This window comes from Balaenoptera borealis, assembly GCF_965194805.1.
Source record: "Balaenoptera borealis genome assembly, chromosome: 1".
Lineage (NCBI taxonomy): Eukaryota > Metazoa > Chordata > Mammalia > Artiodactyla > Balaenopteridae > Balaenoptera > Balaenoptera borealis.
The window spans coordinates 28,931,312-28,946,301 of record NC_138860.1 but is presented as its reverse complement, the minus strand read 5'-3'; the positions used below and the strand labels follow the sequence as shown (position 1 = coordinate 28,946,301).

The window sequence follows — 14,990 nt, the reverse complement described above, 5'->3', positions numbered from 1 at the left end:
GCACCTCTGTGTGCTTGGCAGGCTGTCGGCTGGGCTCCTCCTTGCAGGAGGGGCTGCTGTCTGAAAGTCCCCTCCTCAGGGCCCTGGGGGCAGCCCCGCTCTCTCCTTTAGTTACTTCACGCCTTGTTCAGGAAGCGGCTCAAAACAAAGGGCCCAAACAGAACAAGAAATTGCTTCCTCTCAGAAGGACATTTATGCTGAGACCTGAACATTGAAAACCAGTAGTTTCCAGCCCTGTGAGTTAGGAGGAGTCACGTTCCAGGCAGAGGGGGCCGCCAGCTTGTGGATGGAAGGAGCCAAAGGGTGTCTGGGCCCACTGACCCAGGCTTTGCAGGGCTCGGAGAAGGGGGTGAGATCATCGGGAGGGCAGGTCGGGATGCCAGTGTCCACCTGAGAAGGCACCCCTTCAGGAGACACTGCCCCTGGCCCGCTCCCTCATCCTTCAGAGCAACTCCTGTCTCGTGGCCTCTGCCTGGGGCAGAATAAGGAGGCTGCTGAGCCGGAGGCCTCTCAGGCTCAGGCTCACCTCGCCTGCCTCCCTCTGCCTCTGCGAGAAGGGCCTGCCTGCTGCCCAGGCGCCTCCTGCCTCTGGAAGCCCAGCTCTGAGGATTTCTCTTCCCTCCTCCAGGGCGCCCTGCCCAGCGGCTCAAGCCTCTCCGTCCTCAGCACACCCTCCTGCCGCCTTGCGCTCAGACAAGCCGCTCTCTAGGATGGTCTCCCCTCTCTCGCCCCTGTGGTCAGCTTCTGCCACAGTTCCCTGCTGAAGGGCAGGCGGACACTCACAAGCTGCCCTGCTCCTCCTGCAAGCCTCTCTCCTCTCCCGGCCTGCATCCTCCCTCCCGTCATCCAGCAGTGTCTTCTGGCTCCGTGCCCTCTGCCAGCCTTGACAGGCGGCTCCTCCCCAAGGCCTGGGCCTGGCCATGTTCATTCTCGCTGCAGCAGAGGTTTGGGCCAGTAGGTGGTGGGGGCCTGGGTATCTGTAATTTTAACAAACTTGAAAATCTCTGCCAGGCTTCCCTGGCACCTTCACGGCCTTACCTCTCGGCAGGTTTGGGCGGCACAGCTGGAGATCCAGCCAGACGCTTCTAGGCCCCAAGCTGAATAACTGCTGGGGGGGGGGGGGTGGTGAGTGGGCATCTATCTCATAGGTACCTCACCCTGACCCCAGGCCTGTCCCTCCTCCCATCCTCTCTTGGTAAATGGCAATGCCGTTGTCTGAAGGACAACATCCATTGTTAGTTCGGCTCAGATCGTTACTGGGTCCAGCATCACCTCCCTCCAAACAGCCCACAGCCTCTGGTCAAGCCACACTGCACAGCTCAAAGTTTCCAGACACCATTGCCTTTACAGTACCACCTCCCATGTGGGAAGGCCCTGCCCTGGCCCCTGCCAGACCAACACCCGTTCGTCTTTTCACATCCCAAATTTCCAGCCGAGTGACCTTGGACTAGTCATATATCCTGTCTACGCCTCAGTTTCCTCATCCTTAAAGTGGGGATAACAACAGTTCCGGCTTCATGGAATTGTCATGAGCACTAAAAAGTTAATAAGTGATAAGCACTTAGCACATAGTAAGCACTTAGTAGATGATGGTGAAAATGGTGATTCATTTCCTAAGTAGGCACAAGCCTTCCTGGTCCTGGCACTTACCGTATTGACCCTGTGGTTTAATGCCTTGGTGGTACCCTCGGTGCAGCACCCTTTTTGTCTCCTTAATTGGCTGGGAACCCCCTAAGGGAAGGGATCTTTTGTAATTCTTGACATCATGAGAACTGTTTACCAAGAGTTGGTTGGTTTGCTGAGGTAACTCAGTGAATTAACCAACCGTTAACGGTGGTTAAGAACACCTGTACTCGGCCTAGCTTTGCCTCCACTCTCTACCACTTATTCCTTGTGTGACTTTGTGCAAGATAATTGAACCTGTCGGTTTCAGTTTTCTCATCTGTAAAATGGGATGATAATCCTAGCCATACGTCTTAGGATTGTAGTGAGTTTTAATGGAGGAATAAGCTCAGAGGCTCAGTAAATGTTAGCTCTTGTCAGTGGTGGCAGCTGCAGCTATGGTTGGCTGAAGACTTGAACTTAGAAGCACAACAAAAATGAGAGCAGTAACCACCACGGAAAATAAAAGACAGCGTATGTGTCAATAGGACACCCCAAGAAATCTCTTTTAGCTGATGGTAATAAAGCATTCATGAATAGCGTAGGCTGGGTTGTACAGTGTTTGGGGAAGACTGTTACAAAAAATAACTTTTTAATTAAAAAAAAAAATCTGTTTTCCTAATATTCAAAATAGGCCTTGAGAGAGCTGCCACTGAAATATGTTTCCATAACAAAGTCCGTTTTATGTAAAACCTGGGTTGTAGTTTGTTTGCTTTTTTTTTTTAACAAATGTGAGTTTGGGTTTGTTGTTGTGTTTCTGAGCTTGTGATTGACTTTATTGCTGCAATCAAGTGACACAATAGAGGCTGACTCTGAAAAAGGAGGGAGCATATTTTTTAAAGGGAGAAAAAAACACTCCTTAGAGGAACTGCTTGGAGTTCAAGTTGAATCGGAGGGAAGCCATCCTTGGCTCTTCAGCTGTGAAGCTAGTGAGACTTCAGCCTCCTGGAGGGAAGGCAGGACTTTCCCAAGGGTCTTACTCCTTATATCCGTGGTGCTTCTGCAGGAAAACCCTGGTTTGCTGCTGATGTGGGGCTCACACCCGGGGACTTGATTGATCTGGTCTGGGCGGGGCCTGGGCTCCTGGGAATCTGCTGCAGGGTTCCAAGGCCCACATTTTGCAGAACACCACCAGCTGAGCCTCATCTAGGTTCTGAGGGCTCCACGGGAGGAGGGTCTAGGCAGGAAGTGACCCCACTTCTGGCGGTGAGCGGTGCGGCCAGCCCATGGCCGGCTGTTTGTGCTGGGAGAACAGGCTTTGGCTCAGCCCAGAGCCCTGAATCCGGCAGCCACTCTTTTCAGGAGCCCAAAAACATACACTAAACCCATCAGTCAGCAGGGACGTTATCTCACTGATCCATCCGCAGGGCACGGGACCACGTGGAGGATGACCACTCCTGGCGCCTTCTTGACTTTAAGCCGTGATGGTGTCGCCTACTTATCACATGTTTCTGTTTCATTTGTTTCAAGCAAACTTGAAGTCAGTGGGCTACTACCTCAGTAGCTCTTAGCCTGTGGCTCTCTCTACACCCAAGACTTGACTGGAGGGGGAAAGCCACCTACACCTGATGGTCTAGAGAGCTCAGCTGCTAATGAGGGTGTTTTTGCCTGTCTGGTTTAAACAGCAAAGCATTAGACTGTTTGCTTCTCAAGGAAAAAGTCTGTTCTCAACACCTCTGTGTCTTCAGAGGTACCCACTCCAGTGCTGGACAGCAGTCGCTGCTCAGATGAGCGGGTCAGCCTGGGCAGAATGCCCCCCTGCCCCTAGCTGGGTGGTCTGGCTTCTCTGCTCCCTGGGATGTCATTGCTTCTCCCAGCCTCTCCGCGCTGAGGATTCGGTGGAGGAAAACTTCAGTTTGGTCTGATACCAGTGGGGTGGTTTTGAGACTGTGCTCTCAGGAAAAATTGCTCCACATAACAGCATGATGGATGGCAGTGGGGGCAGATTGGGCTTCCCAAAGCTGCAATGCCAAGGCTTCACCAGAGGAAACTTTTTTTTTCTCTCCTCCAATATCAGAAGGAGGGCAATGGGGGCAAGGCGGGGGGGTGGGGTGGGGGGGTGGGAGGGTAGGTAATGTAATTTATACAGTACGGAAGCAGGAAAGTGCTCCCACTTGGATGGAAGATCCTTGCTGTTGGTTGGGTTCTGCCCCGGCCTGATCTAGGGAATCGGGAGCCTGGGCAGGGCCAGACTGCAACCCAGGCTCAGGGCAAGGGAGACCCTGAACCTGGTCTCAAGTAGCTACAAACACAGGAAATAAGACTGTCCTTGGCAGGAATAAAGACACAGACGTAGAGAATGGACTTGAGGACACGGGGAGGGGGAAGGGGAAGCTGGGATGAAGTGAGAGAGTGGCATGGACATATATACAGTACCTAATGTAAAATAGATAGCTGGTGGGAAGCAGCCGTATAGCACAGGGAGATCAGCTCGGTGCTTTGTGTCCACCTAGAGGAGTAGGATAGGGAGGGTGGGAGAGAGATGCAAGAGGGAGGAGATATGAGGATATATGTATATGTATAGCTGATTCACTTTGTTATACAGCAGAAACTAACACACCATTGTAAAGCAATTAAACTCCAATAAAGATGTTAAAAAAAAAAAAATTTGGCAGAAGACCTAAATAGACATTTCTCCAAAGAAGACATACAGATGGCCAAGAGGCACATGAAAAGCTGCTCAACATCACTAATTATTAGAGAAATGCAAATCAAAATTACAGTGAGGTATCACCTCACACCAGTTAGAATGGGCATCATTAGAAAATCCACAAACAACAAATGCTGGAGAGAGTGTGGAGAAAAGGGAACCCTCTTGCACGGTTGGTGGGAATGTAAATGGATACAGCCACTATGGAGAACAGTATGGAGGTCCCTTAAAAAACTAAAAATAGAACTACCATATGACCCAGCAACCCCACTACTGGGCATATACCCAGAGAAAACCATAATTCAAAAGTAGACATGCACTGCAGTGTTCATTGCAGCGCTATTTACAATAGCCAGGACATGGAAGCAACCTAAATGCCCATCGACTGACAAATGGATAGAGAAGAAGTGGTACATATATACAATGGAATATTAGCCATAAAAAGGAACAAAATTGGGTCATTTGTAGTGAGGTGGATGGACCTAGAGTCTGTCATATGGAGTGAAGTAAGTCAGAATGTGGAAAACAAATATCGCATAATAACGCATATATGTGGAATCTAGAAAAATGCTACAGATGAACTGGTTTGCAAGGCAGAAATAGGGATACAGATGTAGAGAGCAAACATATGGAGACCAAGGGGGGAAAACGGGGCTGGGGGGGTGGTGGTGGGATGAATTGGGAGATTGCGATTGATATGTATACACTAATAGGTATAAAATAGAAAACTAATAAGAACCTCCTGTATAAAAAAAAAAAAAAAAAAAGACTGTCTTTGGTCCTTGCTCTCTCCAGAAACAGCAGGGGCAGTGGGCGGGGCATAGACCTATGGGCGTGGTCAGAGCGGGCTCCTACCTGGGGAGCATGCGCAGCGCCTGCTAGACCCCTGCCTCAGGTATTTCCAGTTCCCGCCTCTCACCCTTGCAATGTGGGACACCTTGAAGGAGCGGTAGTAGAAAACCAGGTGTGACTGAAAACCCGGAGCACAGAGTGTTTGGCGGAGAGGATAGGGCTGCACACTGGGGTGCAGTAAGTGTGCCTTCTGGGGCAGCTTGAACAACCTCCTGCAAAACCCACTGGAGCTCGAGAAGGGGGTGGGGCAGGCGGTAGGTGCCATCTGGGAAATGGGGAGGGTTGCCCCTGGCGGAGGAACCTGAGGAGAGCGTGAGTAAAGTACTAGACCACTGTTAGGTTTCCCAGGGTGCAGTTTTAGTTTTACCTGTCTCCAGGTGCTGCATCATTTTAGTAAACAAGTCTGCCCACCCCTACCTAAGTCCCGAATGTCTGTCCTTGCAGATGTTTAGTTGTGCTCAGAGCCCGCCGGAAACGGGGCCGCAGGAGAGCTCGAACTGAGGGCAGGCTGAGCCCAGGGTCTGCAGAGCCATCTTCGAAGTTTCTGACTCAATGCAGGACATGTAGCCTGAAGTTTGAAAGGCATCTTGAGCTTTTAAAATCCTTTTCCTGTGAAAATACAACTTAATTTCACTGTTGGTGCTTTTTGAGGACTGTGAGGAAGGGCATATGACATACCCAACTTCTTTCCGGAACAGTTCTGGGTAGTTGTTCAAGTCTAAATTTAATCCAAGGCCTACATTTCCATGGGAGAGTGTGCTACTGGTTGTAGGAAGCCGTCTGTGGACAAATGAGGATAATAGTGAATTAGCAAGTCTGGAGAGGAGAGCCCATCAGCAGAATGACAAATTTAGGATCTTTAAAGACATCTGGTCAGCGATGCCGGAGCTCGTGATTGACTGAGTGATTAATAATGGAAAACCCTTAGTTCAGTGTTTCCGCCTTCCCTCGCCCACTTCCCCAGCCGGGACCGGCTGTCTGCTCCAGCCTGCCAGAGACGTTTCCAGCTGAACAATGGAGGCATTTAGGCCCCTCATCTTTGACCTCTGGGAGTTTAAGGTTTGAGTTTTTCTTCAGTTTTATCTGTGTGCTCCCTCACTGACAGGTCACCGAAAAGACTCCCAATTGCCTTTCGTATCTGACACACTTCCATTCACCTTAAGGAGTACGTCCAAGGGCCTCACTTCGGGGTCACCCTGACTTCCAGCTCGTAGTTCAGTGTCAGGGGCTTCCCTCCGACACACAGAGCGCTGGAACGCAGGGAAAGGGCTGAAGTCTCTGCTCCCCGGCTCTCTGACGCCTACTGCCCCCAGTTTTCAGAACCCATCCCTAATTCTGCGGTGGATTTTTCTCCAGGCTAAAGCAACTAGACAAGCACAGCCAGGCCGCAGCCCAGCAGCTGGTGCAGCTCCTCAGCAAGCAGAACCGGCTTCTGCTGGAGAGACAGCCCGTCTGAGGAGGTGGGACGTCTGAGATCCCAGGTACCGTGCAGGGCGCCTCGCCCACCAGAGAATGCACCGGGGTACACGTGGTCTCTTCCTGGTTCCTTTTACAGAGCTGCGTCTTACCAGGCTAAAAGCCCCGGGGGGTCACGTTGGTTAGCGAATAAGCTGGGAGGGAGATCTTGAAGACTGTGCTGGGCACAGTGGAGGACGCAGAAGTGCGGGCCCTGGACCTGCCCGCTTTAGCGAGCTAAAGTTCGTACGGGAGGACAGACCCACAGTGAAGCACCCAGCCACACGGAGTGCCGAGCAGCAGCGTGCGGGCACCGCCGCTGAGGAGCGCAGGAGGCGGGAGAGTGGGGCGGGCTGCGGTGGTCAGGAGGCTTTCTGGAGGAGGTCGGCTTTGAACTGCCCCTGGGGGATGCGTAGGTTTGAATTGGTGGAGGAAAGAGGCGCTCCCAATCAGGGGAGTGCCTGTGAATGGAACGTAGGAGTCTCGCTTTAAATCAGCTGGCTGATAATGGAGCCAGGGTTTGGAGTGCTTGCGGAGGGTGTGGCAGTGTTCCATAGGTAACATGCATTAACTCTCATTACTCTTGAACAAGCCTGCAAGATTGATTATCCCCATCTCACAGATGGGGAAGCTGAGGCTCAAACAAGCGCATACAGCTAGCAAGTAGGGACACTGAAAATGGAGCCTAAGTCTCACTCCTTAACAGACTTTGCCTGATCAGGTTAGGTCTGGGGCCACCAGCAGGGATAATGGGGGAAAGAGTGTCCAGGTGAGTTTGGTGTAGGGAATGAAACCTTTTTTTTCCCCTAAATTGCTTCTCTGCCTGTCAGAGAGGCTGGGCTTTTTACCCCATCAAGCACTTTGTTAGGATAATGAGGTGGTCCATGGGCTGGCCGAGGCCTCAGCCTCTAATTAGGATTGCTCCCAGGTGCTCCCTGAGTGCCTGGGGGACGCCGTGCAAGAAGGGCTTGGAATGATTAATGGGAAAAATGCATCAGGAGATGAAAATGATGAGAAATTGTCTCATTCTTTTTTCAAAGTGACCATGTGCCCAAACAGATATCGAGGAGCCACTATCCTCTGAGTGATTTTTCCCACTCAGCCCACCAAACCCCTCTGCAAAAGCCCTCATTTGTTCCACAGATAGTAAATGAGCATCCCCAGGAGCCAGTCATTGAGCTCAGCCGGGGGACGGAGACACACCTGCACTGTCCCCTCCCAGGGCCTCTGAGGCTGCTCGCAGGGAAGGGTGGTGCACAAGCCACACGCCCTACAGTCACACAGGTATCTGGTATGCTTGTATAAGCATCATATAACATATAAATAAAGGAACATGGGTTCCAGGGCTTCTCACACACACACCAAGATGGCATCTCTGGGAGCAGGGCCCAGGAATCTGCATTTTAACGAGCTGTTTGGATAATTCAGTGAAGACAGTAGGGTTTGAGAGCCTCTGAAAGTGTTGGGAGGCAGAAAGAACAGAGAATGATTCCAGAATGCATCGTCGTCCCTAGGCCCTGAACAAGTCATTGAAGTCTCTTCTAAGCCTCAGTTTCCACATCTGCATAGTGGGTACCATACCAGCCTAACTCAAAGGGACATTGGAAGTGTTAAATGAGGGCAGCTGCGAGGTGCATGGCAGGTTGTCTTGCATATATATTACAGGCCAAAGAAATATCAGGGTTTTTCTTTTCCTCTCTCCTCCCCAAACTGGGGAAGGTCCTGGGAGAAGCACAGGTTGGGCAGAGATCCTGTGGGACCAACAGCCATGGAACGATGTTCACTGCTCTCACCCGGCTCCTCCAGTGTGTGCAGCCACCTCATCCTGTACCTGTGCGGCCAGACCTCGACCAGCACTCAGCTGTCTGGGCAGGTCCTTGAGGGGGGCCCTGGGTGGTGCCAGCCAAAGGTTGGGGCCATCGGGTCTCCAAGACAGCTGGAGGGACTCACAGCACCAGTGGAGCTCCTGGCCTCCAAGAGCTGAGAACGACTTCAGAACTTGGGTTGTGGAGAGTCTTCTATACAAGCTCTGAGCATGTGGCGGTTTCTTCTCCATTCTGGACCAGATCATTATCCTGTGGGGTTTGCCTTTTAACTCCCCATCTGCCTACCTGACAGCCCACTTAGATCTTAACATGGGTCATCAATGCTTAGAAACCTCTTCCAGGGCTTTAAAAACCTGATAATTGCCAAATGGATTGCAAAATTTTTGTAAAATGCATTTAAAAAAAACCCTAAAACCTCAAAATTCTTCAGAAAAATGAGCAGGTCTTTTTTCCCTTGCCTGAAGCAACAGAAATGATTTGACCATCCTATGCTATCTGAGACTGGCCCATCTGGCTCATCTCTAAAGGGATCTTTCAGATTCAGATATTGCATTTGGAATTATTTTAATGTGAACATGACAAAAGAAGCTTGGTAGAGAAAATGTTGGCTTTCAGTAGCAAATACTAGCATTCAAAGAGGAGGCAGGAACCCAGGCAAGCTCTCTACTCTCTAAACCAAAGGCCCACTCTTTGCGCCCAAGTGCGACGTTAGATCTGTTTCTGCCGTGGAATAAACTTGAACTCTGAGTTTAGTTTCCAGGGAGCCCTTGAGGCTGCCATTTGACCCCGGCAGGTATTTGGAGGGTGCTGCCTCCCGAGGGTTCCAGAGTGGCCGGCCACATCCACTCCACACCCACCCTTCTCCTGGAGAGAGTCCTCTGGCTTGTCTCTGGTTTCGGGATGGTTTAGCTAAAGGCTTCCATTTTCCCAGCCTGGATGAATTAAGCATAATAATTTTGCACGTCAAACTCTAAAAATCTCTATCCACTGGATTCTCAAAAGAGAATGGATATTTTCTGGCCTGGGCAGCTGCTCTGAAGCTGAGTCACATCCCTCCAATTTGCTCCTGTGCCTGAGCCCTGGGCCCTGAAGCAGATGACAAGCTCGGGTTGGCCAGTGGCCTCTGACAGGAAACATCTAGCCTGGTTAGGAGGCTTTATTATTCTAAATTGTTTCTGCTTAACTTCTGAAACATGCACAACAACATGCCTGGCCGGGGGCGCTGCTCAACGTCCTAACTGCCCCTGTGACATTCTTTGGCCATGAGAATTCCCGTCTTCCCTGAAACGCTGCTGGCGAGAGTCGGGCTGGCCTTGTGGCCAACCCAGTGGACGTGGCTCAGTTTGCTGATCGCCAAGTTCAAGGCTGCTCTTCTGACTTGTTCTTAGTTTAGGACTGATTAAAAACACTGGCTTTATGAATCTCCTGGGGAAAACACTTCTGGGAGACAGCTTTTGAAACATCATGAATTGCTATGTTAGTTCTTGTAGCGAAATAGAGACATGAAAACACTAACCCAGTCTTACTCCAAACATGATTCTCCTCTGTTCTCTTCAGGGACAGGAGTGGAGGACTGGGCCGTGGGAGTGATGGTGGTTGTTGGGGGGTGGGGACTTGAGGGGTGGTGTCCAGGATGCAGAACCTGGGCCCCAGGGGAGTCTTGGTAAGGCCTGACAGCTGGGAGCGGGGTCAGAGGTCTGTGACCCAGCGCCTGGGGCTCTTAACATCTGGCCAGGATGGGTGGCGGCAGCTGGTGAGGAACTTAGAGTCTTTTCTCGGGGAGGATGGAATCCGAGAGACGGGAAAGAATGGAAATTATCTGTCCACTTAGAGGACTGTCGTTTACATCAAGATTATTTTACTTGTATATTTATTTGGTGATGGATAAGGTTTCAGCTGATTTGCATTTTCTGATAGCCTCTGTCCCAACAGGCTGTTTGATTCCATCCTCGGTGTTCAGTCTGGGGAGGGATGCCTTTTTAGTCCCTTCAGATGCATCACTTTTACAGTTTAGAAAACAGCATCTGAAACCGACTTATTGGTGATTAATCAGTTGGCCCTATGACTTTTGAGCATTTTTGGCAGTGAATTTTCTTTCTAATTTGATTTAAACTTGTGCATGGATCCAGCAGACATATGTGATTATGTTCAAAATCATGGAGATTACCTCGTTCCACCAAAGGATTCATGAAGAAAGCTGAAAACACGCACAAGAAACAAAGACACAGATGATGACGAAGGGAGGAAAGGCCCGTTTGTGACCTGAAGGAAAGGGAGGGGGAGGCTTCAGAACTGTGAGCTCCAGTGAGGGCCGCGCAGCTCCTGCGGGCGCCTGCAGACTGAGCTGTAGGGTCGCCCAGCTGGGACTTGGAGGTGACCACAGAGTCTGTGGGGGTCCTTCCTGGAGCCCTGAGGGCTTCACCCAGTTACGTCGGCGCTCCCACGAAGCTAGCTACCTGCAAGACAGATGGTGCTTGAATAGAACAGCAGATACACTGAATAAAATAAATTAAAAAGCCTCCTCCTGAACCAAGATTTTTTTGGAAAGAATTCTAAATAGATGAAAACAAACAATTTGATTTCAACCAAATTGTTGTTTTTTTGTTTTTATCCTGATTTTCACCCGAATTGTCAGTCTCAAAAATAAACACTGATACATTCCCAGAAAATATTTTTCAAATAAAAACTGACTCTGTTAAAGTTTGCCCTGATTCTTTCAAAGCTGTGTACAAGACACTGTCAACCGAAGTGACTTGCATATTTTTTTAAATAAACTTGAACATATGCAGCGAAAATGTCATTAACTCCCTGCTGCCTGAGGGTTGTTAAAGAATGACGTAAGACCCCTGGCGCGGCATTTCTAACCTGGGGTCTGGCGACCCTCAGAGAAGCTTCCTCAAACTCAAATAGCATAGTTTAACTTTTTTTCTTTTTGTAACTAAAGGCCCTGTGTGCAATTGATATTGAAAAGTGCATACAGCTTCATTTAAGCCAGACTCGCTCTTCGTTAACAGTTCACTTTGTCCAAGAGTGAATAATTTCAGAATAAGACTCATGGAAGAAAAATAAATTGAATTTTACATTGCTTCAGATACATTTGCTCCACTTATTGCTTCCCGAGTCAGACATTACATTTTGCAATATAAATTCACAATCAAGATTTTAAAGGGAGCTAAATATTTTAATCCAATTAGACAAGTGAACAAAACACTGAATATTACATGTAGTGTAGATAAGTGGTTCTTGCCTTTAAAAGACTGTAATCCCGTCACATTACAACCCCAAATGTCAGTGTTGTCTTTATTTTTAACGCTTTCAAACACGAGGCAGCCAGAGGCTCCACTCTCTGCTGTTGGTGACACTGTCTGTCCTTTGGGAATTCTTAAAATCTATTTACCATGGAAACATGGTGCGTATAAAGCACAGACCCCTGCCCATGTGCAGGGGAAGTGCTCGTGACTCATGAGATTCAAGAAAGCTGGAAGACGACACGCTGGGGATCCCGAGGGTTGTGGAAGGAGCCCCCGTGCCGGAGTGTGCCCTGGGGAGAAGCTGGCACAGCAGTGCCGCCCCTGGGCGTGCGTGGCCTCCGGCTCTGACCGCTCCTGTCTGTGCACAGGGCTCCCTGCACCCCCCACGTTGCAAGTCCCGAGTCCAGATCGAGCTGCTGCTTTCCAGGAAGCTAAAGCGTCATTGTCCTCACTTTCTTTCTGCAAGGAAGTCTTTCCTGCCTCTACCGTTGCGTTTTTCTGGCTTCTGTAGTTCTCTTCCGATGTTGGAGCCCAGGGGCAGCAAAGCCAGGCCCCAGAGTCCAGGGAAAATGGAGCCTGAACTCTGCCTGCCACAGAGCTTTCATTGTCAGAGACCCAGCCAGGCAGCCGGGAGGAGGGAAGAATAAATCGAGGATCTGTGGTGGCGACCTTGCCGTGAACTCCTGCCCGTTTGGCAGCTGTGCTGGCCGGAGGGGTACACAGCTCAGCCAGAGCTCCGGTGACTCGTGTGGGGCAGAGGCAGGCCTCTCCTGACCTGCAGTTCGCGACCTTGAGCCCCGTGCTGGGTGGAGAACTGCCTTCTTACAGGTCAGTGGTCATGTCTGAGGCCACGTTTCCACAAAGTTCTGCAGGGGACTGGTGAGGACAAATTGGTGACCACCCATAGGTCACATGGCTGATTTATTCCGGGTTGCCTGATATATCTGATTACTATTTAATCCCACAAATATCAAACGCGGTTGCTCTTTCACTAAGCTGGTTGGAATAGCATTAAAAAGAGCCTGGACTTTGAGGTCAAACTGCCTGGGTTCAAATCTCAGTTCTGGACCCACTTCAGGTAAGTTTTTCGCTTCCACATCGCTCAGTTTCTGGTTAAAAAAAAATGGTAATAGAACCAGCTTCCTTTTAAAACGGAGCTGTCTGCATTACAGGGCCCAGAAGAGATGACCGTCCAGCAGGGTAGCACTGAGATCGCGGGAGGCTTGAAAGGGCCCCTTGGAGAAATCATTTAGCATCCTTTTTGCACAGATGGAAAAATCAGGCCCAGAGGAGTTTAGTGACTAGAACTGGCAAATAAATGGGCAGGGAAATGAACTTCCAGAGAGGCTGGTATTCATCCCCTGGGCCGTGGGCTGCATAGAAGGGGGAGGGAGGCCCCTCTCCCCCAGGGCAGCAGCCTGGAGCTGGGCCCCAGCTGAGAGAGCTGCAGAGCAGTGGCCTGGCTCGCAAAGTGGGGACACATGGAGGAGGGTACTGGTGGCTTCCCTGGAGCTCTGTCAGCTGAGGCCAAGCTTTGAAATGCCCCAGATAGAGGTTGGGGGAGGGATTCTATCTTCTTTCTTGAGTTAAAAATAGATGCTTTTCTGACAGAGGTATGAGGAACAGGTCCTTTTTTTTTTTTTTTTTTTTTTTCACCTGGCCACACAGAGATGGAAAACGTACAAATGAGCAAGGGAAAGAGCAAGAAGGAGGGATATTCCATTGGGAGGGGCTGCTAAGAGGCTGGGTGGAGATGCACAGAGAAGAGACAGATGATGGAGACACGGGGCAGGCCGAACTGTGAGCATCCGTATGCGTAGGGCCTAGCTGGTGCCGTGACGTCCCTGGGCTGCAGGCTTGGGAACAAAGCCGCAGAGAAGGTGCGGCTGGACCCTGCAGTGTGGTTGCTTGGGGAACAATTCAGGTCACCCAGAGAGACTCGTTTTTTAAACTCTGAATTTAAAGTTCGGAAACAAATTAGACACACAAGTCAGGGTTTGTGGAGAGAAGGCTCTGTTAGGGTCTAAAACGAGAACAAAGAAAACGGGTCACTGATAGCGGGCTTGCAGTTGGGGAGCATTTATATCGTCTGTGGACAGCACTTCAGAAGACCAGCTGCCAGTGTGCTCTCAGCCCTCCTCAATCTGGAGGGCAGCCACTGACACCTGCAGATGTGGCCACATCACCCAGGGGGGTCCACAGCAAGGGGCCTTGGTGACAGGTGTGATGGTCCAGGGACGGGAACATGGTGGCTGAGGACTCAAGTCACGGTTCACACTGCTGTGTCCCATCGGCACACACACCCTCGTCTCCCTTACAGCCCGACCTCACGGTGTCCACACTGGTGTGGGCAGTGAACCAGCCTTCTGGAAACAGGCATAGCTAATGTCCCTAAGAAGTGATGGCAGACGAGCCAGATTTTGGCAGTGACTAAAGATTCTGTCTCTCTGGACATGCTCCCTGCCTAAGGGGAAGAACTGAGAAACATTCTTTACTAAACATCCAGACATCCAAGGGTGACACCGAGAGCTGTTTAGCAGGAAGACAGGGACATAACAGGGTACATGATTCATTCAGTCACATCTGCTGAATGCTCACGACGGGTCGGGCAGTGAACAGTAAGTACTGTGATATGAAAGTGAGGAGGAATGCAGGGCTTTGCACCAAAACCAAATGAAAGAGAAAACTGACGGAGCCCGGGAGAGGAATGTGGGCTGACCCCTGGGCAAGTGCCAGCAGGGAATGGGCCGGGCGATGGGCAGTTCCTGGCATGAACCGCGAAGACTCACGTGAGAACTGCCCGTTGCCTGGAGCTTGGTTTTAAAAAAATCCCACAGTACATTTCCCTTCTACTTCAGGTCTTTACTGTTCTGTGTTGTGCATGTTACAGGTATGTGTCTTTTCTACCTCAAGTTCAGTTAAATTTTTTTTTTTTTTGAAACGTGCCTATTGCAGTTTATGCTTATTCTCGTATTCAAAGACGCCCTCGAATCTCTAAAGTTAGACAGTAAGCCACCATTTCCAGAGCACCTGGTGGGCAGGCAGCCTGCCTGTCTGTGGGACGGGAGGGTCATTCAAGCCAGTCATTCACTGGATCTAGTTCAGTCAGGACCGGAAGGCAAATCAACTCTTGGAGATCCTGTGTTTGATGGGCAAATGGAGCTGGCGGCAGCCTCTGAGGACAGGGGGCGCCCTTTCTGCAGTGGCAGGGCCCTGGGGCTCCCTGGCTTCCTTGTGCTGCTCCAGGAGCCCCATGGGCGCCACGGAAGAGGGTCCATCCACCTCCCAAACCCC

At 50.4% G+C, this 14,990-nt stretch overlaps 1 protein-coding gene and 1 long non-coding RNA gene across 5 annotated transcripts in view; both read left to right on the top strand.

The window, feature by feature from the left end:
• LOC309605611 overlaps positions 1–14,990 on the top strand; it is an 867,207-nt gene that overhangs the window by 520,592 nt on the left and 331,625 nt on the right. The gene's annotated exons all lie outside the window — the stretch shown is intronic.
• Positions 1–14,990, top strand: part of SDCCAG8 (SHH signaling and ciliogenesis regulator SDCCAG8) — a 272,072-nt gene that overhangs the window by 255,425 nt on the left and 1,657 nt on the right. Inside the window, exons 17-18 of one of the 4 annotated variants that reach the window (XM_082340481.1) lie at positions 6,521–6,624; positions 8,339–13,374. The exons of 1 other annotated variant lie outside the window; for it this stretch is intronic. In XM_082340481.1, the coding sequence (XP_082196607.1) occupies positions 6,521–6,620 (100 nt within the window). In that variant the 3' untranslated portion in view covers positions 6,621–6,624; positions 8,339–13,374. Of the gene's footprint in view, positions 1–6,520; positions 6,646–8,338; positions 13,375–14,990 lie in introns of those variants that run through there. 2 more of the 4 variants (XM_082340480.1, XM_082340479.1) reach the window with 2 other exon arrangements.